The sequence below is a fragment of the Desmodus rotundus genome, chromosome 6 (genome assembly GCF_022682495.2).
Source record: "Desmodus rotundus isolate HL8 chromosome 6, HLdesRot8A.1, whole genome shotgun sequence".
Taxonomy (NCBI): Eukaryota; Metazoa; Chordata; class Mammalia; order Chiroptera; family Phyllostomidae; genus Desmodus; species Desmodus rotundus.
The window spans coordinates 9,859,956-9,882,386 of record NC_071392.1 but is presented as its reverse complement, the minus strand read 5'-3'; the positions used below and the strand labels follow the sequence as shown (position 1 = coordinate 9,882,386).

Genomic DNA, 22,431 nt, shown 5'->3' with positions numbered 1-22,431 from the left:
AGGAAAAGTGTCCCCAGGCCAGGCACATTCTCCTCACTGGCCCACCCCAGCCCCCCTGGGCACATGGGAGATGGTATGTTGAACTATGGGACCAGGATGTGAAGGGCCTGGCAGGGCCCTCAGCAACATTCAGGTCCCACATTCTCCCATACAGGTGGGCAAAGGGAAGCCAAAGGAGGGAAAGAATGACTCCTCTGACCCCCCCTCCCAGGCCATCGTCCTCTCTGCAGAAGCCGGGCTGGGCTACTGGGCGGGGGATCATGTCACTCCTCACAGGAGTGGCTCTCGATGGCCCTCAAGAGGGAGCCCAGATTTCTAGCACCGCAAAGGATGTTCCTCATAGTCCTTTATGTCCCGTCTTCTCCCTCCCACTCACTGGAGATGCTCTTTGGGACAGCTTGTCACTCACTCCCTGGAGCCGCTCCATACCTCCGCACCTGGGCTCGAGCTGTTCCCTCTGCCGGCAGTGCCCTGGCCTCCCCTCCCTCCCGCCTCCCAGCTGATGCCCACTCGTCCTTCCCACCTTCAGCTTCGCTCTCGCCTCCTTTGTCTTGTCTGGGTTGGGTGGCCGTCCTTGGTGCCTCCATCTGCTAGAAGCTGATCTACGTCACACCAGGGTTATTGGTTTTTCTACTGTTTCCTCCACCAGCCTGGGACTTCCCAAGGACAGGGCTATGTTCGCTACCCAGGCCCAGCACGCGTCAGACTGCGCTCAGAGAGTCACCGCTGAGGGAACAAATGCCTTGGTGGCAGCCTGGTCTCTGGGGCCAAGGCTCCCCTCCCATCTGACCAGCCCGGTGTGCGTGCCTGTGTGTGCTTGTGTTGGATTGAGGGGTGATTTTAAGGGATCCCTGACCCTGAATCCATTGGGCCTTATATTGCTTATGGACCAAATACATAATATGCCTTCCAATATATACCTCTGTGACTAATAAAACAATTCGTGTAAAGCCTGCCTGAAGTCTCCTGTGATGGTGTGTGTGTGTGTGTGTGTGTGTGTTTCCTCTGTTGGGACCTCAGTCAAGGGCACACAGTTTGACTGATCAGAGTCATTGATCCATGGCCCCTTATCACCCTGAGCCCATGCCTGGCCTAAATTTACTTTATTTTTGTCTTTTCTTTTCATGGAAGTTTGGGTAAGAGAATCATTTTTACTCCTACACACAATCTGAACTGGGATCATTACCAATCACTTCCTTAGTTACCCACACACTCCTTCCCCAGAGGAGCGTTCTCTCCAACGCTGTGTTTATCCTTTCCCGGCACGTAGCTTTCTCAGTCCTGCCACAATGCGCGTTTGTCCGAACAATACATTGTTTGGTTTTACTTGCTTTTGGACTTTATGTTAGTCGTTATGCATTTTCTCAGTGGGCACCGAAAAGGACATCACGACCACGTAGGGACCTGAGCAAGTCCGAGGGCATCTAGCCGCCTACACGCCCCACGCAGGGACATGGCTAGTGAGGGATGATGTGTCCCCACAGCGGCTGCTAGGCAGCACCACGTGCGGGATGAATATTTAATGGCACAGGGAAATGTTCACTCTGAGTTATGAGAGGAAACAGCAGGTTACAAAACTGGACGCAAGTTGTCCCAGCTTTACGTAAAAATAAAACAAAAATGAGAAAACATGAGGCTGTATGGATGGATAAACTCCTGAGGCATACAAATATTATAAAGACCCGTGGGTTGTGGGATAAGGGGCACTTATGGTCTTCCTCATTGATTTAAATTTTTTCCCCAACTGTATGGGTGGGGGTGGGGGTGGGGGGCGGTGTGGGTGTAACACGGATCCTGTTTAAAAACAGATGTACGGGATTACAAATTACGCAGGGGACACCTTGTGTTTGGAAAAGTTGGGAGCCTCCTCCCCAGGAGGGGGAGGACGGAGAGCCAGTTTTCAGGGCTCATGAGGAAGGCGAGGGTCTGTGCCTTGTGCTGGAGGGAAGGGCAGAGCAAAGGCCATGGGCCTGCGGAGAGGACAGCACTGCCTCCGACAGCAGGGAGTGCCAAAGGGGGCAGGTGGGACCCCTGACTTGGCCATGCCGTGCCTGTCCGGGTCTCTCACTCAGTCTGCTCCATAAGCCCAGAAGCTCATTTTGGCCCGTTTATCACAGAGGAGGAAACAGAGGCTCAGGAGGTATTACGGGTTGAATCGTGTCCCTGAAAATCTGTGTACTGAAGTCCTAACCCCTAGTACCTCAGAATGTGACCTTATTTGGAGATAGGTAATTAAGTCACTAGGGTGGGCCCTGATCCCAAATGACAGCTGTCCTTTCACGAAGAGGAGGTTGGGACACAGACACACAGAGGGGAAATCAAGAGGCAGGGGGAGGACGGCCATCTCAGGCCAAGGAGAGAGGCCTCTGACGGAACTAACTGCTGGCATTTGATCTTGGACTTCTGGCCTCCAGAATTGTGAGAAAATAAATGTTCTTTAAGCCCCTCCACCCTCGGCATGTTGCTGCAGTCCTAGCTAATGACACAGTGGGTTAGGGAACTGGCCCAGAGTCACACAGCTGCTGGTGGAGAGGCTGGGCGCCAGACTCGGGTCTGTCTAACCCCAATACCCGAGCTCTTGACCCCTACATGGTAAGGAGGGCAGGCCATAAGGAGGGGACAAGGCTGTCCCCTTCCCTGCCCAACTTAGGCTGCATTTGGTGCTGGGTCTCAGTGTGGACTGGCACCCTTGTCTCCGGGTTCCAGAGGCACTCCCAGCCCTCCCCGTTCCCAGCTGCCTCTGTGCATGCTGACCTGAGAAGGCCAGGACACTGGTGGGACCCACGGGAGCCCAGGGCTGCCCTGGCTTCTGTAGTGGCTGACCCTGACTCTGAACCAGCAGCTGGAAATCTCCGAGGGCCCAGACCCCAAAGGCCCGGTTGCTGCTTCGTGGGTCCTTATGAGGAGGTGATGCTTGTAGTCATGACAACCAGAAAATGCATTTTATACCTTCTGCTGGTCTTGCCCAAGTTTAATAGCACAGGGGGCAGTCCCTCCTCAGGCTCCTGTATGCAGCTCCTGTAACTTCCTTTGGGTGCAGACTCAGGGAGCTGGGAGCTGGAGGATGAACACCAGCCAAGCCCTTCCTCGTCAGGGAAGAGCCTGAGCCCCTCATGCGGAAGGGCCTGCCCAAGGGCAGAGACAAGAGCCAAGTTGGAAGCCGGAAGCCCATCACTGTTCACCACCCCACGCAGCCTGGGTTGGCCCGGGAGAGCCTCTTCCTCCTGCAGGCCCAGGGGACCCACCCTCGTCTCTGGGGGCTGCCCAGGGTGCTGGCAGGGGCGAGCATACCTGAGAGGTTGGCGAGGGCGGTGGCGGTGAGGCAGTGCTGCTCCAGCGGTGCCCACGGGCGCTGGTCTCTGGGCGCCTGGCGTGGCCCAGCTGCCTAGGAAATGGGAGGGACGAGGGTCAGAGGTCCGGCCCTGGCCGGCCATTGACAGCACACATCTGTCCCCTACCCTGTTCTGTCATTCACCCCTTACTTCTCTTACCTCTGTTGTACAGAGGGGGGAAACTGAGGCAGAAGAGGCTCAAGGCCAAACAGTGGAGCAACGGCCTGGCCAGATCTGGAACCCTGCCTTCAGAAGTGGTCCGGTGCGGCTTGACCTCTGAAATAGGAACCTCCTCCATCTGTCCTTCAGCCCCCAAAGTTCTCACCCCCAGGATGGGGTGAACCCCTGTGGGGGGCCTGTGCCCTTCTGTCAGCAAGCTGGGAGGAGGCCCCCAGCAGCTCATTCACCCAGTAAGTATGTGCTGGGCGCCTACTCTGTGTCAGGCCCTGGCTGGGGGACCCAGTAAGTGCACCTGGGCAGCCTCAGACAACATAGGGGTCCCCTAGACTTAGAAGGTGCAGAAGGGAGCAGGGAGGGTGGGTGATTGCACACCATCCCCCAGGCAAGCAGGCCGTGCAAAAGGTGTTGGGTCAACACATGGGAGAGACGCCTAGCCTGGACATGGGAAGACAAGGGAGGCTTCCTGGAAGGAAGAGGTGGCCCTTTGGGGACAACCAGAGGGTAAGTAGGGAAAAGGAAGGCCCGCTGTGCCAGTGTGAGCATCACAGAGAACTGACATGGTTGTTGCAACAATGGCCACCTCATCCAAAAGATAAAAACCACCCAGGACCCCATCTCCTGAGAAAATCATGAGAGTGGGTGCTGCGCGTGGGATAAAGTAGGTGTGGCTATCTCTGTGCTTCAGGGGTCCATCTTCTGGTGGGAAGGACAGGTGGGTGGCCAACTTGTCACAGCATCTACAAGTTGCTAAGGAGGAATGGGGTTGGTCATGGAGGTGGTCATGCTGATGTGGGCTTTGAAGGTTGAGTAGTTTACCCAGCTGATAAAGGCAGGGCCAGGAAGAGCTTCCTGGGTAGATGGCAGAGCATGTGCAAAGGCTAAGAGGCTGGAAAATTCATGGTGTGGGACTGACCGAGAGTGACACACTCTCGGATACTGACCTTGCCCCTTGTTCCTCCCAAGGCCACCACTTCTCCTACTCTGGGGTCAGTGCATGTGCATGAGTCGTGTGTACACGTGTGTGTGTGTACACAGGATGGCCTTGACATCCCCAAGTCTAGGATTCCAGAAGCCACTGCCCCACTAGTGGGTAGCCCTTCCCCCTCCCCCTGCCTGTCAGATGTTTCCTTCCTGAGAGCTGGGTTAGTGTGTGTCCCAGGGCGTCCCCAGGGCAGGATCCAGCAGCCCTCATACATCACATTCCCTCCACGGGGCAGACCAAGGGGTTTGTGTAGTCCCCTGAACGCGCCCAGCACAGGTGGGAAGGACGGGCTTGTTTGGCGTGACGTCGGCACTTACTGTGTACAAGAGACAACACTAAGCAGCTTGTTTAATTCTCTCAACAGCCTCTGAGACAGCTGCAAATCACCCATTTTACAGACGTGACCACTGAGTCTCAGAGAAACGAAGTCCCCCCCCAGCCCCTGCCTGGCCACACAGCAGGTCAGGGGCAGATGCAGGATGGGACGGCCTGGCAGGTTGGGGCTTGGCCAGATATACCCAGGAGGGCCAGCCCTGGGGGAGGAGGTGAAAGCCTGTGGTCCATGGATGCTGAAAGAACCTGAGCCCCAGATGGGGTGGCGAGGGGTGGGGCTCAGGAGGAAACTGGAGTAGGAAGCTGCTCTCACCCATGGTGTAGGGCCGGGCCGGGTGGGGAGGGAGAGCTGGGTCACAGCGGGGAGTGGAGGTAGACCCAGCCAACCCAGCAGCGCACTGTGCAAGGGAGACAGGAAGCTATAATCCCAAGTCCCCTGTAGACCTATTATTGTCCCTTTGGTGGGGGACATCTAGGGCTTCTGTACTGATTAGCTCTTGGCTGTCCCGGGGCAGGGTCCCACCCCTCACCCCATTCCTAGTGCTGAGCCTGGCATAGGGTGGGTCTCAGTACATGTCTTCTGGACGGCTGGATGGATGGCTCTCTCAGGCAGGGAGAGCTGCATCCTAGCCCCAGTTCTGGGAGCTCAGGTGCTGGGCTTTTCCTGCTCAGCAGATGTCCCCCTCTCTGAATTTTCACTTTCACTCTGTGCCTGGACATGCGAGCCCTCACCTTAGAGTAGGGTGGAGGAGAGGCCCTGGCAGGGGGAGGGAACAGAGAGTCAGAGCCAAGACACCAGCTGCTCTTCCTCCACCTTGGGCCCTGTCCAGGCAGAACCTGTGCCCCAGGGGCCAGGCGGGCCTCAAAGGTGCCACCTCCCCGGAGCCAGGGGGTCTAGCCGAGCCTAATGCTCCTTCCTGGCTTAGAGACAAAGCTTCATCTAAATTTAGTCCCTGGTCTAAGCCGGGGAGATTTACGGGACCACAGGTCCTGCAGCCAGCCTGACAGTAACCAGAGGGGAAGGGGGTGAGCCGTGGCCTACCTCCCCCTTCTCAGTCCAAGGTCAGAGCGGACTGTTCTGGGAGCAAGAGCATTCCTCCCCACCTTCCCTTCCATTCACTGGTTTCGCTGAGCCCAGGCGAGAGAGCCGAGATCCGGGTGGGAGAAACTCAGGCTCTGCGCCCCTCTCCAAGGAGGAGGAGGGCAGGAGGAGAGGGTGAGGTGGAGAGGGAAAGATGGGGAAGAGGGCAGGAGGGCAGGGGAAGGGGGAGCAAAGGAGAGGCAGTGGCAAGGAAGAGGCAGTCTGGGCCCAGAGCAGACAATATGCAGAACAGGAGCCAAGTTTGCCTGAGACAGAGCGGGAGGGGGAGGGGATGTCACAGGAAGGAAGCAGGTCATTATTTCTTGAGCCACTGGGCCAGCTTCCTGGAAGGGGAGAACTTACTCAGTTCTCATTTATCAGGTGCTAGACCTCAAATGAGGACCCCAAGAGCTGTGCAGCGGCTTCCAGCGGACTCTCCCATGCCTGAGTCTATTCCTGAAGCTCCCTTTTCTCAAGATGCCCCACTCTCCTTTCCAGTCCTGATTCAGCCTCCTACTCGCCCTGAGAAATTTCCAGGCCTCACCTCATTGTGTGTTCTGTTGTCTCTGGAATCTGGGGCTCCCTCTCTTTCTTGGGTCCATCTCCCCTCACCTGTGTCAAGCCCTGTGTCCCTCACACAGGTGTCTGGGGTGGGGGGGGAAGGACGGGAGGGAGGGAGGGAGGAAATACCTAGTCCCCCAAAAGGGAGAGGGAGCCAGCAAAGGGCCCTATAACAGGACAGCAGGCCTAAAACCATCTCCTCAATTATCAACTCATCTAATGTCATTTGCCAGAGTCACCCATCTCTGAAATGTTTTGGCATCTGAGTGTCCTAAAAGTAACTTCACATTATTAATATCAAATCACATTAAAATGAAATTTTCATTACGTGAAGGGAACTCGGAGTGGGGCTGCATCCTGGCCCTGCCACTCCCCAGCCCAGTGACCTGGGGCACATGACTTGGCCTCGGCTTCCTCATCTGTAAAATGGGGATGACGAAGGCCGTATCTCCTGGGGGTTGTTGTCTAGTTTAAAACAGATGACGTATGTCAGTGCTGGTAACTACGCTGAGCACAGGGTAAGTCCTGTGTAGCTGCTAAATAGAATGAATGAAATGAGCTTATTGAGTGATTGATCCTTCTCTCTGGTGGATTCAAAACGACATCTAAAAAAATGCGAGTTTTGAATACAGTGACTTTCGACAAGCTGGCAGAGGATTCCTAAGCCTGGTTAAAGTTAGATCAAGCAGAAAATGACAGCTAAGAGGATGCAGGATTCGAGCTTTACTAGGAAAACAAAATTAAGTAAGCCACGCCTTCAGATAGCACTTCTAAAAAATACTTCCACATCAACAGAACAGCAAAAAAAAAAAAAAAAAAAAAAGTAGGAAAAATGAGCTGGTCAGGTTAGAAAACACTCAGAAAGTAGTTAAATTTGGGGGAAATCATTAGGTGAATTGGCTTTGGCCACTGGCCCTTGGGGCCCTGCCTGAAGACCCTGGGAGGGTGTGTGCACAGCGCTGGCCTGGGCCTTGGCCTTGGAGAGGACTGCGGAGGTAGGGAGGGTCCAGGCTCCTGGAGGGGGATCCATAGCGGAAGTGAAAGGATGGACAGGGAATAAGGAATTTCTGGCCCTGAGGAGGGGCCTGTGCTAGGTCAGCCAGTGCACCCCACCACCCCCAAGGCCTCCCTGTCCTATCCGAGTCTCCACCTACCCCTCCTCCAGGCAGATCGGCATCCCATCATCGGACACAGGGATCCCCAACCCGGACCCAGCCACCAAGCCCAGCGCCTCCTTCACCTGGCCCAGGAACTGGGCACTGAGACATCCGCCCACCCCCCAGCTCCCGGTGCCCCCACCCAGAGACGCGACCCATGCTCCCCACACTTACTCTGAGCAGCGGCGGGAGGAGGCAGAGCAGGCAGAGGAGGGGTTGTGGGACGTGGAGGAGGCGCAAGGGTGCTGTGGGACACCCCATGCCCACTGTAGCTGGGGACCGGAGCGCACCTCCCAGTGTGGAGGTCCCGCCCCGCCTGCCCCTCCCCTGGGCCAGAACGACTCGGACCGCCTTCCCCACCCAGTGAGGTGGCCAAGGTGAAGCCCTGGGCTCGGGGTATCCTCCTCCTCCACGTGCTGCCACCCCCACCCCCACCGCCAGCCCAGAGCGGAGGTGACACCGCCCCACAGCCGGCCCTCTCCAGGTTATTTATAGCGGGTGCCGGGCAGCCGTTTCTTGCCGGGCAGCCAGGGACCGAACTCTGCCTGGAGCCTGCAGAGAAGGGGTTAATAATGCCTTTTCTCCACCGCTGCCACAGCCTTTGCCTGGGCTGTAGCCACCCTCCTCTTCGAGAGAGGAATTGAGAAAGGGGCGAAGGGTCCAGGCTGTGTTCGTGGCCTGAGCGCAGGGTGGGCTGTGGTGGAGGGGAGGAGGTGGGGGTCTCACTCTGGCCAGGGCATATTCCAATTGTCCGGAAAGCTGTGTCTGAGCGCCAGTGCCTGATGGGGCAGTTGGAAGTTGACTGTGCATGTAGGTTAAACAGTAGTAATGTATCAATGTCCAAATACCAGATTTGGACATCCGCACTGTGGGTAGGTAGAGAATGTTCTTAGGAAGTACACTCTCAGGGCTAAATGTGTATTTAGGGTCACCACACTTCTGACTTATTTTTACATGGCTCAGAAATGCAGACATACACAGAGAGAGAGAGAACAATAAAGCAGATGGGTTAACATGCTAATCATGGGTAAATCTTAGCAACGAGTATATGAGTGTACTTTGAAATCATTCTTCCAACTTCCCTGTAAATTTGAAATAAAATGCTAAGAAAGTTTAGAACTCCTAAACAACAAAGACAGCAAATGCAGTGATGCCAGGATGCACCTGGAGAGCCTGGTGCCCCAGGCGGGGCCGGCCCAGGCCCAGGCCCAGGCCCAGGCGTGTTTCAGGAGGTGGCCCAGGGAGCCTAATGGCAGGCAGAGCCGAGCAGTGTGGGGCTTCAGTGAGGACCAGGCCAACCTGGGGCCTGTTCTTGGAGCCTGTGCAGCACAGCAGCGTCTGGACCTGTTCCAGCAGGTGGGCCTGGTGTGGGAGCTTATAAGCTTAAGCAGCAGTCCATAGGATCTGAGCGGAAAGCATCTGAGGAATGTGATTAGTGGGGCACTGAGCTCTTCCTGGAGGGCGCACACGGATGGGCACAGGCCCTGGAGAACTCCAACCGAGTTCAAGAAACTGAGATACTGTGTTCACTCAAGTCCTCCTCCTCCCCACCCCTTCCTTCAGGCGGCCTTTCCTGATTGCCCCCACATCACCCTCCCCTGAAATCTCACAGGCCTCAGTCTGAGCCCCTGGCTTTTCCCTGGTGTGGACTAGTCTCTAGCTGCCTTTTACAGGGGGATGGTCTCCAATCAGCTTGGGCAGAGCCTGCGTCTCCCCTCCTCTTTTTACCTCTCCCCTGGCCCTTGGCTGTTTCAGGGAGCCTAGTCCCAAGGGTGCAGGGGAGTCTTTATGGGGAAAGCTAAGAAAGTTAGCTGACCAGATCTCTCCATTCACGTGAAGGTGATGGGGTGACACCTCTTCCCAAGTGCTGGGACAGGATACGGCTTTACTGGCCCCAATCAGGTGGACTTGGGCAGAGAGGGCTCCTGGCAGGAGGTGACGGGTGGGTGGATTCAGAAAGAGTTGATGGTCAGCAGGAGGCTCCCCGTTGTCTTCCCCACGTGTCCCTGGAGCCTGTCCATGGCCAGCCGTGATATGAGGCAGAGAGCAGAGGCTCTGACCTTAGGGCCAGCCTCAGCTTATGGGGAGTGTGCCAGCCATGGGCCTAAGTGGACACAGTGGGAGGTGAGAGAGCGCACAAGGGGCTGGGGAAGCTCAGGGCGGGGAGGGAGGGGTGTGCTATAGGAGCACCTTGATGGGTTTAAACAGGGAGAAGGGAGAGCTTTACTTCCCGTGGAGAGTCAGGGTGGACAGAAGCAGGAGTGGGCAACTGCAGGCCGGCTCAACTGGGGTCCCGGCTGGGGTGATGCCAGTGCAAAGCCAGGGAGTGGAAGACAGGCTGGGGGAAGCCCCACTTCTAGAAGGGTCTAGGAAGCAGTAACAGAGGTGGTCAGCCCTGTTCCTCCCTGGCAGGGCTTCCCTTGTGCTTCCAAATCAGTCCCCTTGCTCCCCCAACCGGTATCTCTCTTAGGAGGACTGTCCTTGGGCAGCTAGACCCTCAGTCTGCTCAGAGATGGGGGTCCTGCTACCTGAACCCCAATTCCCAAAGTCATGCTTCACCCCTGACCAGAAGTGAAGAACTCCAGCTATGGCAGTGAATGCCCGGGGGGCCCTGTGGGGTCCAGGAGGCTGGGGCTCGCCTGCATGCTGGGACTTCTTTTTCTCCTCTATCCTGCTTTGTCCCCTCTCCTACCAGTTTCCCCTGGGAAGACTTTTACAAATCACAGCAGGGGACTGCTCATCTCAGCCCTGGGGAGTCTGACAGGAAGGCAGCCTAGAAGGTCAGGGAAATCTGGACTTGAACCTGCTACATGTAACAGGTTAAAAACAAACAACAGCAATGAAGTCAGACAAAACCCTTGCCTGGTGGGGGGGTTCTTTGGAGGGCTGTGGGTGCTAGGAGAAACCCCCACCCACAACTGTGACCGGCAGGCTAACTGAAATACTGATTGTCATTTAGAAGCTTTCTGTTCCTAAGGGCCGCCCAGGCCTTGCTGGGTGGTCCCCATCTTCAGAAAAAGTCCCCTATGCATAGCAGCGGTGTCCTGGCGCCCAGGAGTGAGGAGGTGCTGGGTGGGGAGGGAAGGGGGAGGGCGGAAGCTGCTGGAGGTGGGAGCAGGTACGGGACATTTCTTGGTTTTATCCAGAATGGCCCTGTCCTTCTAAAAAATGCTCCATCCTCTCTTTCAGTTTCCCGACAATTTTTCCATCACCCCTTCCTCCCGCCCCAAGGAGTCTTTCTAGATTTTTTCCCTGATTGTCCCCCCTCATGAAACTGTAACACCACAGATATGTCGTCTGTCCGTGTTCTGTGGTTCTTCAGAGAACCACAGAGCATGGTATCATCCAAGACTGCTCTGCTCCCCACTTTTTGCCCCCTTGAGAGAGAACATGCTCTCCTCCCAGCATGTGACCTGATGGGCAGCGAGCCACTGTGCACTTGACCGATGCAAGCGGCCAGGCTAGGTGAATGAGCGGGACCATAGCTGGATGATACAGAAACCGTCAGCTGGTCTGGGCGGACTCAGTTCGAATCCTTCCCTGGGATTTACAAAGTCTGCATCCTCTAGAGTGGCCATTCCTCCATCGGAGGAACTGAGAGGCAGCCCGTGTAGCAGCTGCCTGGCTGTTGAGAAAGCGGAGCTGAGGGGCAGAGCTGCCACACTCCAGAGGGGACAGGAAGCGGGGCAGAGAGAAAGCCCTGGGGGTCTTCCAGGCTCCAGTGAAACCCACTGTGCCCTGGCCCCCTGGAAGGGAGTTCTCCAATAAATCTTCCCTGATCTTCGAGCTAGTGTTCAGGGCGCTTCTGTTACTCGCTACCCTAGGAATTCTGACCAACTTAGAAGGGGTCAGGGACTGAAGAGGAGTAGAGTTCAGAGTAAAAAGTGACCAGGGACATGGAAGACACCCATCCCCGTGTCTGGGAACCAGAGCTGTTGAAGAGAGCTCAGACTTCCTGTCCATCTAATGGGCTGGGACAGACAGGCCATTGTAAGTAGCTATAAAAGGGAAGGGTGACTTTGGGGGACTGGGGTTCTTTGGGACATTTGGGTTGCGTGTGAGACAGGGCTAGTTTTTTGTTCTAGAAGGCTTGATCGAGCAGCAGGGTGGTCTTGGTTTGTAGGTGCGACTCTGGAGTTAAGGAAAAAGCAGAGTAGGCCAGTGCAGTGTGGCCCATGTGAGGGATTAGATGGTGCCTGGGTCCAGGGTGGGGTCGGGTCTGCCTTGCAGGGCCACCACCCTAAGCTCCCCTCTCACCGGGGCTGACTCTGCTGGTACCAGGCCCTGTAGCGGATGCGGCTGCCTGGGGTTCCCTCCCCCACTCCTCACCCCCACCCCAAGCTTATGGCCAGGTGACACCTCGTCCCCCAGATGTATAAGGCTCTCTCCTGATTTTGGCTGTGGTCACACCAATTTAGTCTCAGATGACAGAGTAAGCTTTTGTGATGCCACTTCAGGACACAATTTTGTAGCATCAGTGGAAGAACAGCCATTGGTTTTGCTCATTGTTTATCTTTATTCTTCCTGTGGGTTCTGTGGGATGTTACTCTGATATCTCTTTCTGTCTTTCTCCCCTCCCAAATCCCTGTTCAGGGAGGCCAGGTCTAAGTATGAGTTATGATCATCTGTTGTCACTCGACTGTAAAGAAAACCAAGTCATTCTGTTTGATTAACAGGGATTTGAGTCAGCTCTGGCCAAGGTTTTACCCGCTCACAAACCTTGTGTCTGGAGAACAGCTGTGGGGCCTGTATTTTCTGGAATGGTTCAGGCTCCAAGGCTCAGTGGCCCTTAGCCCTGGCTCCAGGTTGTCCTGTCTGTGGTTTCACAGCAGTCCCCTGTCCCTGTGCAGCCACCGGGGGTTAGGCTGGCAGAAATCAGGCCTCTGCTCCTCCCCTGGGCAAGTGCCCCTGGGCCTCCACTTCTGCTCCGGTGTTCGCCAGGGCCCCTGGATGCCTATCTCCCTTCACCTTTCCCCCAATTCACTTAACTGTAAAATGGAATCAAAACCCCTCCCGTGGAGGCCGTGGTGAGGATCAAGGAAGAACAGGTGTGGACAGCCACTTCCCAGAAAGGTTGTTTTGTTTCTTGTAGTTCAAAGTCAACAAACACTGAGGACCCGCCAGGTGCTAGACCCCATGCAAGGCATGACCATGGGTGCCTGGAACGGATTAGGTTCTTAAGAAAAGTCTGTGGAGTGACTGAGTGAACGGGGATGACTTTAGGAGTCTCGGGGCAAGAGGGTTGGTGTAGTGAGGGACGGAGGGATTTGAGAAGCCCCTGGAATACAGGGCAGGGTCTAGATGCCTCCACCCACATCTGCCGCTCTCGAACTCCTACAAGGGCACCAAGCTGGAAGGGGGAAAACAGTCCTTAGCATGAATTAAACATGCATTGATTGAGCACCAACTAAGTGCAGGGTGCAGGGAGAGAAGACACAGTGGCTGTCCCTGAGTGGTGGGGGAGACAGTAGGGATCAGGCAAGGCTACGAGGGACAGCGAGTATGAGGCCACCCAGGCCACCTCCCGGCGGGGGTGGGGAGGGTGAACAGGGCTTGGCTAGGTGAAGTTGAAGGTGTGGAGGGAGGGCCTCTGAGGGGTGAGAGAGAATGAGACAGGCTTGGGGACCTGCAGGGGGCTTGTGAGGGTGAGGTTGATCTTGGATGAGCCCCAGCCAGGAGGCATGTGGCCTGGGTAAGGCAGCCTTGGGAGGAGCTAGCGATGGGAATGACAGGCCACTTTGGCCATGTAGAAAGAGCAGGGTGGAGAATGGCATGGCTGGGACTTACCCAGAGGCAGGAGACCAATCAGGAGACTCTGCCAATAAACAGCGGTCACGGCCTGAGTTCTGGTCCTCATGCTGCTCCCCAGCGGACATCAGAGCTGGAAGGGACCTTAATAGTCACTCAATTCAGATTCCTACTTCACAGTTAAGAAATCAAGGCCCAGGAAGGCCTGGTTCAAGTGCAGGAGGGCCATGCCTTGGTGCTGGCCAGCCTGTTCCCTTCCCCACTCTGCCTGCCGAGTGGAAGGAGCCCAGGGTATCTGTCCCTTCCTCCTCTTCCAGACCAGGCTGCCAGTGCTGTGAGGTGACTTGTGGGGCTTCTAGGTGACAGAAGCCTGAGACACACATATTGACACTGTGAAGGGCAAGTGGTCTATGAGGTTGGCAGGGCCTGATTCAGCCCTTTGCCAGGCAAGGTCAGGTCCAGTGGTAGGTGCACCTGGGCCTCCACCTCTGCTCCGGGGTTTGCCATCCACCCCTGTGGCTGCTCTTACCGGGAGGCTGTTTGTGAAGGGAGAATTGAAATTTCACTCAAAAGCTTTTTCTTTCCTTAAGGAAGATAGTGCTCTCAAACTGAGCCCTGGAGCCATTCATTCACTGATAATAGGAGGCATTTGTGAGGAGAAATGCATCGCTTTGCACAATCGGCTAATGCTCTCTTTGGCAGGTGGATAGAACATTGACAAAGGAGATTCACATGGTCCTGCATTTATTTCCCCTGGCTGCTTGGGAAAAGGAGAAATTGGTTTTTGCATGGAGCATAAATACCATCACAGGCGTCCTCAAATATTGATTCTGTGCAGGGTCCTATACCATAGGCACAGAGTAGGGGCACAGTTGAACTTGACTGAAGCTGGCCTGCTGGGTTAGACTTGCGTCCCCCGCAGTCTAGCTGCGCGAGCCTGGGTGAGTGACTTCAGCTCCCCGGCTCCCAACTCACTTTGGAGAGTGGAACTCAGAACAGCACCTGTTGTCGCCTCGCCCTCCTTGCCTTGCTCTGGGGGTGACATGGCTCAATCCAAGCAGAGTGGACAGTCCAGGGCCTGGCCCATCATGTACTCTGAAACCCTCCGGCTGCTGGGCCAGGCTCACGTGGGAATGTGAGCGGAAAATGCGGCCAGGATGGAGGAGATCGCCCCAGCCCCCCTGCTCCCGATGGTCTGGAGTGACCTTGATCTTTTACAGATGTTTGCATCGTGATGAAAGCCTAGCAGGAACTGGCAAGTTAATACACAAAATAGAGCTTTGCAAGTGACCTTAGAGGTCATCTAGTGTAATGTCCCTCTTTGTAGATGTGGAAACTGAGGCCCGAAGAGGAAGGTTTGCCCAGACCCCCAGGTGAGGCCTGCCAGAATTGGGACATAAGTCCTAGACTGGAGGCTGCCTTGCTTCTCCAGATTCGTTTCTCTACCCGGGACTGTGACCTGATCATAGACTTGAATGTTGAAGAACCGGCAGATCACCTTTGGCAAAAGGCCAACACCACTCAAGCTGGCAACTGTGGCACTGAGGGGTGCCAGGATTCGCCAGGGCAGCCACGGCAGCCAGCAGTTTAAAGATCAGACCTCTTAGCTGTGTGACCAGCCTGCCTGGGGATTGTCCCGGGGAGCATCTCACCTTCCTTTCTGTCCCGGCCACGGACGGCTGAGGTGGTGGGCAATACGCGTGTTCCAGCTCCCTGGACCCACAGGGATGATGACACTGCAGGGTCCGGAGATGCCTTTCTGCCCTGGTCAGAGGGAGGGAGGGAAAGGGACCCTCAAAAAAATGTTATTTGCCACTTAGCTAGTTGGTGATAGATTTAAAACCAGAGCCCTGAATTGGTGACTTCCCAGACCCACGAAATCAGAAAGTCGGGGGGTTGGGCATAGCAATCTATGTTGTTAAAAGATTATTCTGATGCACGTTCAAGTTTGGGAACTGTCACCTTCGACTACATTCCTTAGGGTCGGGGTCTGTTCACCTCCCAGCATGCTCAGGGCTTGGCTGGATAGGCCCAGATGTGTGCATACTGAGCTGGTGGACATACTGACTGGCAGCCCTGCCCATAGAGGCATATCGCCCAGGCCGCAGGCTCAAGTGGAGGGCAGAAATCTCCTCTTTATTCTTTTCTTTAAAAAAAGATTTTATTTATGTTTAGAGAGAGGGGAAGGAAGGGAGAAAGACAGGGAGAGAAACATCTATGTGCATGAGATATCCGTTGCCTCTCGAACACCCCCAATGGGGGACTCAGCCCACAACCCAGGCATGTGCCCTGACTGGGAATCAAACCGGTGACCTTTTGGTTCACAGGCCAGCACTCAATCCACTGAGCCACACCAGCCAGGGCTCTCTTCTTTACTCTTGTACGGAAGATGGCCTTCCTCTTCATTCTCTCTGAGAAATCCAACACCATTTATTTTTGACTGTTGTCACTTATTTATTCATTTATTCCATCATCTGTTGAACCAACACATTTTGATCTCTCTCTGTGGGTAGATGCAGTGTGGATCCTGGGATACAGGGTTGAAGGGAAGGGGCAGGTGGACAGGCAATGGGCTTGGGTGGGTGGGATATGGCACTTTCTTCATCCTGCCTCTCTGTGTGACCCTGGGCCAGTCACACTCCTGCTCTCATCCCTAAAACGGGTGAAGTCTGGACTAGATGAACTCTGAAGCCTCTTCCAGTTCTAGAGATTTTGGCTCCTGAAGGAGGGCAGGTGACGGAGGCAGAGTGTGGGGGCCATAGGCACACATAGGCACACGGTGAGTTAGTGAGCTCCTAATCATCGTTAGATGAAGGGGGAATGGATGGATGATCTGATAAATAATATGCAAATGAACAGATGAACCCATGAAGGGGTGTGAGGATGAATGTGAAGTTGTCCTGAGGGACAGGAGAGGGTGGGTGTGTGTAGTCCTGAGGCTTGAGCAGCGGGGACATATCAAGTCCCACATCTCTGCTGTCTTTGCCTTAGTCCCCTAAACTCACAGGCAGAGCAACCAGTACTTTGTGGCAGCCCAAGAAATCAGCGCCCAGGAGAGCTCTGGGCAGGAACACATCTCCGAGCCACACCGTCCCACTCCCTGTCTGGGCCTGAAATGCCCTCGGCAGCCCCCCACCAGCCGAGCACCCACCTTCTGCTTGGACAGTTCCTCCTTTTCTCACTGGCCTGGGACTTGAGGCTGCCTGCCTTGACCATTCCAGACACCACCAATCTCCCCACTCCTGTGTTCCCACAGTCCCCCTCATCAGAGCCTCCTACTCCAGCCCCTCCTCTCTTCCCAGACTGAACTCTTCTCCGCTGCCCCCCACAACTCATGAGCACCATGGGCACTTACAAATACTTTTAAAATTTATTTTCAGTAACAAGAAATGCACAAATACATCCTCAGTATTTACAAATACAAATAAGAGAGACAGCCATCCCCTTTGGTCCTCCCAATGTCATCAGCCTCCCTGAGGGCACTTTTAAGTTTTTTGAGATTCTTCCCACACTTCAACTTTTGCATTTCATCAAATTTTGGTATTTCTGGGGGTTTTTGTGAGGTTGTTTACACACATATGAAACAGATGCTGTTTCACTTAACTATCTCTTAGAGAGGCTTCAGTGCCAGCATTTCTGTGATTTTTGTGCGGGGTGCCATGTATGTGTGCCACCTGTGGGTGTCATCTGTGCTGTGGCATAAATGTGACATAAAATACCCCGCACGGTGACAGCTGCCCAGGATCCTCTGCTCGTGGTGAAGGAGATGTGGTGCATTCCCCGAGTTCATGGTCACTGATGGTGCCTCTTTGTGCACCATGCACACGTGTTTCCCCGGGGACACACACAAACGTGGGGTCACTGGCTGGGAGGAAAGACATTTTGTATTTTAATAGATGCTGCTACAAGGCTCTCCAGGTTCTTACTGCCGGGCACCTGCACCTCCCCATAAGTCTTTCCTCCGCCTGCAGCAGTTACCGTCAGTCTTCATTTTGCCAGTCTGAAGGGGAAGCGCACCCCGGCTTTCATTTGCATTTCCCTGATGACTCACAAGGCCAACCGTATTTCTGCATGGTGATTGGCCATTTGCAGAGGAAAAGCTCATGAAATGATTGAGCGCTTAGTAAAGACACTAATGAAGGAGGAGAGTCACGTGGCTCAGGGAAGATGGCTTCTGAGCTGGTCCAGGAGAGATGCTCAGGGGACTGGGACCTGGCTGGGGTGCAGGCTGGGGAAGACACCTCTGACACTGAGAACGATCGAGTCACACAGCCAACCAGCGACAAGGCTGGGACCTGGACTCAAGGCCACCTAGGGTGGGGTCTCACCCTAACTGCGTGTCCCTTGCCATCGGAACTGTCACTATCTGAACACAGGAACTTGCATTTTAGTTCTCTCTTGTTGCATGGCACACCACCCCAAGTGTGATGATTAAGGCAACAACAATAATTTATTTGCTCATGTGTCTGTGATTTGGGACATCTCAATGCCCAGATCTAGGAGTTGTCTACTGGGGCTGGAACATTCAAGAAGGCTCCTTCATTCACATGCCTGCAGTCTGGGCTGGGATGGCTGAACCAGCTGGGCCCCGGGTGGGGGGGGCATCTCTCTAGGGCCCTTCCAAGCGGCTTAGTTCAGGCTTCCAAACAGCATGGCAGGTTCAGGAAAGTGACACTTTTTTTTTTTTTTTTTACATGGCAACTGGTTGCCCCCTGAATGCAAAAGTGGAAGCTGCCAGGTCTTCTTAATGCTTATACTTGGAAGCCTCAGAATATCACCGATGCCTCATTCCACTGCTTAGTCAGTCACTGGTTAGTCACAGGGCCAGGGGAGGCGAAGTGGACTTTACTTCTTGGTAAGGGAGTGGCAAGAGCCATTGCAAGAGAGCATGTGGGCTGGGAGACAGTCTACCACACAATTGAAATCCTCTCAAAACAGACTGAAAATAAAGAGGAGGATTTATTCTATGGACACGGGGTACCTCAGAGAAGCCAGGCCAGGAAATGCAGGGGTGGAAACGTGTGGACTGGAAAACTGATCAGTGATTCAGGCTGCATCTCCCTGGCCTCGCTGGGGGTACCATGGCCTCCCCTGCACACACACTGTCTCGGCCTCTCCCTGCTCATGTGCTTTATGTGCTGCCCAATCCCCAGCCCAGGAGCGCGCCCTCAGCCCCTGCATCCTTGACTTCCCTGAGTTTTTGTGAACCCTAGTTCTAAACCCAGAGAGTCTGACTGGCCCAGGCTGGGGCAGGTTTCCTCCCAAATGTGGAAAATGAGGCTCAGAGCCTGGCAAGGTGTTGCCCCGTGCCGGCACGTGGCAGGCCAGGTTTCCAGTCCTGGCACCTCCCTGACTCCAAGTCAAGGCTTACTCCAGGCTTCCCCGAAGTGCCCCACCCCCAAGCTCCTGTCAAGGTCAGACCTGTGGGAGTTGAGTGGGGCTGGCCTCACAGCCAGGGACTCTCTCAATCAGCAGCCTCCTGTGGTCCCTGCTCAGGGGGGGAGCAGCTTAGTGGCGCAATTCATCTAGAGTGAAGGGCTTCAGCCACCCCAGCAGGCTTTTTGCCTTCCCACACCTGCTGCAGAGCTCCTGAGCCTGCCCAGAGGAGGCCATCCAAGTCTCCAGCAGCTCTGATGAGACAGCTCGTTATGACTCCCTGGAGCTGGGCAGCTGGGACAGGACACCCCAGGGCTGTCTCTGACCTCCCACCTTCCCCTACACTCTATGCATAAATCTGGCTTGGGGCCCACAGCCACCTGCAGCACTCTCCTGGCCCTGCCCAGGGCTGGCCTGTGTCAGGGAACCTTGGTGTTTCCAGTCCCCAGCACCTTCCTCTTCGCTGCAGGGCCTTGGCTGATGTCAACCCACAGCAATGGGGGCCTGAACCCCACGGCTGCTCCCAGGCTCTCCTGGGGCCATGACCCCTGTTAGTACTTGCCAGGGCGGCCCCTTCTCCTGGAGAGACATGGCGGCCAAGGGGCCGTACACTTGGGACTTCAGAGGGTGTCTCAGCTCTGCAGAAGCAGGGCTCAGGCTGGTATCTGTTGGTATTTTTAGGTTGAATAAAGAAATTCCACCCTGAATTTGCATAGCTTTTTTTTTTCTCTTTTTGAAGTCCTGTCCCATCATCAACCCATTCCACGTCAGCACCTCTTCCCTTCTAGTTGGGGACCAGACAACACCTTCTTCTCATTCCCCAAATGTAAATGGGGGCTTCCCCAGGCCACTCCAAGGCCCACCAGTGAGCAGTCCACATAGACAGCCCCCTCCCCCAACACAAATGTGACTCTGAGATGAATGGGGGCCTCTTAACCCCCACAGCCCCCTGAGTCACCTCCGCTGTATGGACAGTGCAGAGAGGAGACGCCCCAGCAAGGGGAGCGGCTTATCAGCTTGACCACTGGGGGCTGCAGGCATCTCGAAGGGAGGGCAGCTTCCACCAGCCTCTCTGGAGTCGAGCCTGTTGCCGGGTTTGGTTTTAATTTATTTGCAGAGGAATATCCCTCCTCAGAGGCAGAAGGAAGGGTGCACACAATCTCTTTTTAATTATTTGGGGCGTGATTTATAGAGCCCTCTGAGCCAGTGCCCAGGCCTGAGGGGCGTTCTGATCTCCAGCAAGTCCCTGCTCCTTCTCCACTGCCCTTCGGCAGTCACACACACAAGGGGTGGCCCGGGGCCCAGGCTGAGCCCACCTGCCTCCCCCACCCTCTGCTGCACACCCCTCCCCCTGTCTTCGCATCTCTCTGCCTTGTGAGCAGAGCTCTGGTAAGCACCACTGAGCCCAGCTGGGGGTGGCACCAGGGTGGCAGCCACGGGCCCCAGCAGAGGTCTGAGGTCCCCCAGAAGCTTCCACACTCAGCCCTGTCACTTGGCCTTGAAGGCAAGTCTGGTGGTGTCACTCATCCTCTCTAGTGGCCCCAATGACTCCCACCTCACTCAGGAAGAGCTGCAGCACACAAGGCTCTCCATGCACACATGTGCCCATGTGCACACACAGGCCCACACGAACAACACACATGTCACTCACTCACACACCTGTAGGCACACATGTCCTCTGTGCGCACACACACAGACCCTTGCATGAACAATGCAGACCCACAGATGCGTGCAAATGCCCGCATGCACACACGGATGCTGCATGCACAACACGCACACACGCACACCAAGTCCCTGGAACTCGCCAGGCACTCTCCATCTCAGGGCCTTTATTCCAGCTGTTCTCTCTGCCCAGGCTTCTACTTGGCTCACTCTCTTAACTCTTGCCTCAAATGTCGCCCCCTAGAGGCCCTCCCTAGCCACACTGCAGTGGACTCCGGTGTGCCCAGACCAGGCTCCAGCCGCCCCCTCCTGCACACATTGTCTTTGGGGAAGTAGAGCCGCCTGGCTTCGAGCATTCCTCTGCCTCTCGCTTTGCACTGCTGGGCAGCTGGCAGCCACCCGCTGATAGGCGGGGGCGAGAGCGGGGGTGGGGGGGCAAAAGCGTCAATGGGGCCAGCAGTGTGCAGTGCACACCGCCGCAGAGCTCCCTGGGGACTGACCTGAAGCCAGGACCCCACTGACACCGCATCCACTCCACCTGTGCTGCCTGCCTCCCTTCAATTCACTGCATGCACCATCCCTCCCCCAGCCAGGCTCCCCACCGGGGTGGAAGCTCACACTCTTTGGACCTGTGGACCCCATGTTTACCTCCGTCCCCTCCACTGTCTGCTGGACTCCTTGCTTTATTGTTCCCCACTTATCTTATAATATCGGATTTTCTTATTTCTCTTGTTTTCTGTTTTTTCCCTCCCAATTTCGAAGGCAAAGTCCTACTTAGAGGCAGAATTTTATCTGTTTCATTTGGTTTACCGCCTACACACAGCAGGTGCTCAGTAAACAGCCATCTTGTCATCACCCACATTTTATAGACCAGAATCTAAAAGCTCAGTCACAATGCTTGCACGGCAGAGAGAGGATTCAAACCCAGGTCTGTCTATGGAGTTACGCAGATTCCATAGGCCACCTTTCTGCCCCCTCCCCCAGGCGTGCAGAGCATCACCTGGGCACAAGCACGTGAGTCACCTGCACTCACCACCACTCTGTCTGCTTTGTAGGTGTGATGGCACAGCTAGGATGGAGTCCCAGGCTGTCATTTACTTACTGTGTGTCCTTAGGCAGGTTCCTTAGCCTCTCTGAGCCTTGGCTCCCACATCTGTAAAATGGGGATACTTTGACTCCCTCAGCAAAGGTATATATTGAGCACCTAGAATGTGCCAGGCACTGTGCTAGGCACTGGGGAGAGAGACAGTCTTGCGTCCGTGGATGGAGTGTATGCTATTTGGCTGGCTGAAAGCCAAATGCTGGGCTCTCTTAATGGATTTCCAGAAGCTTTCTGCTTTTGCTGTCGCTGTAGGAAAGACTTTGCTCCTCTGTGGTGCTGAAGGACAAACAAGCAGATATACCTTTTGAGGTCCAAAATGAGCACTATAACCCCAGGGGAGAGGCGGAGAAGGAATTTTGCTGTCCAGCGCAATCGATAGCCAACATCTTTCTCAGGACAGAGAAAGACACATTGCTCTCTTTTCAGCAGATCGAATGGTCTAACAATGGCAGGAAGTGGACTTCTCACAGAATTACACAGGTGTGCCTGCTCTGTCTGCAGCTGCACGGCCTGGTGGGTCTTGGCTGCGTGAATGTCCCAGGCCACGTTTGGAACCTGCCCCTCCCTCCTGCACAGAGAAGCAGCCCTGCCTCTGTCGCTCCTGGCCCTCCCCTTCCCAAAGAGGAGGCGTGGGGACCTAGTGTGTGACACCTTGTTTTGGAACCCATCCTGCTTCTCCAGCCTCTTGTCCGTGGAGCCTGCACCTACCAGCTGCCCAGCCTTCCTGATCTGGGCACATCCCTCCTGCCCCTGTTCCCACTACCTTTGATCACACGAGTCCCTCTGCCAGGGCTAGCAGCCCAGTCCCCATTGCCCTGCCCCCAGCCCGTCACCCCTCGCTGGGCGCCTCTGCCTGCAGAAACCCCTCTGAGCCCACGCCTGCCGTTGCAGGAGCCCTTGCTGACTCTCTTGGTCTC

The 22,431-nt window shown here is 55.3% G+C and overlaps 1 protein-coding gene across 6 annotated transcripts in view; it reads right to left on the bottom strand.

Moving 5' to 3' along the window:
• CRHR2 (corticotropin releasing hormone receptor 2) overlaps positions 1 to 7,978 on the bottom strand; it is a 34,800-nt gene extending 26,822 nt beyond the window's left edge. For all 6 annotated transcript variants that reach the window (XM_045197456.2, XM_045197457.2, XM_045197459.2 and 3 more), the window contains exons 1-2: positions 7,801 to 7,978; positions 3,292 to 3,385 (exon numbers count right to left, since the gene is read on the bottom strand). In XM_045197456.2, the coding sequence (XP_045053391.2) occupies positions 3,292 to 3,385; positions 7,801 to 7,887 (181 nt within the window). In that variant the 5' untranslated portion in view covers positions 7,888 to 7,978. The remainder of the gene's footprint in view (positions 1 to 3,291; positions 3,386 to 7,800) is intronic.
• Between the last annotated feature and the right edge of the window lie 14,453 nt (positions 7,979 to 22,431).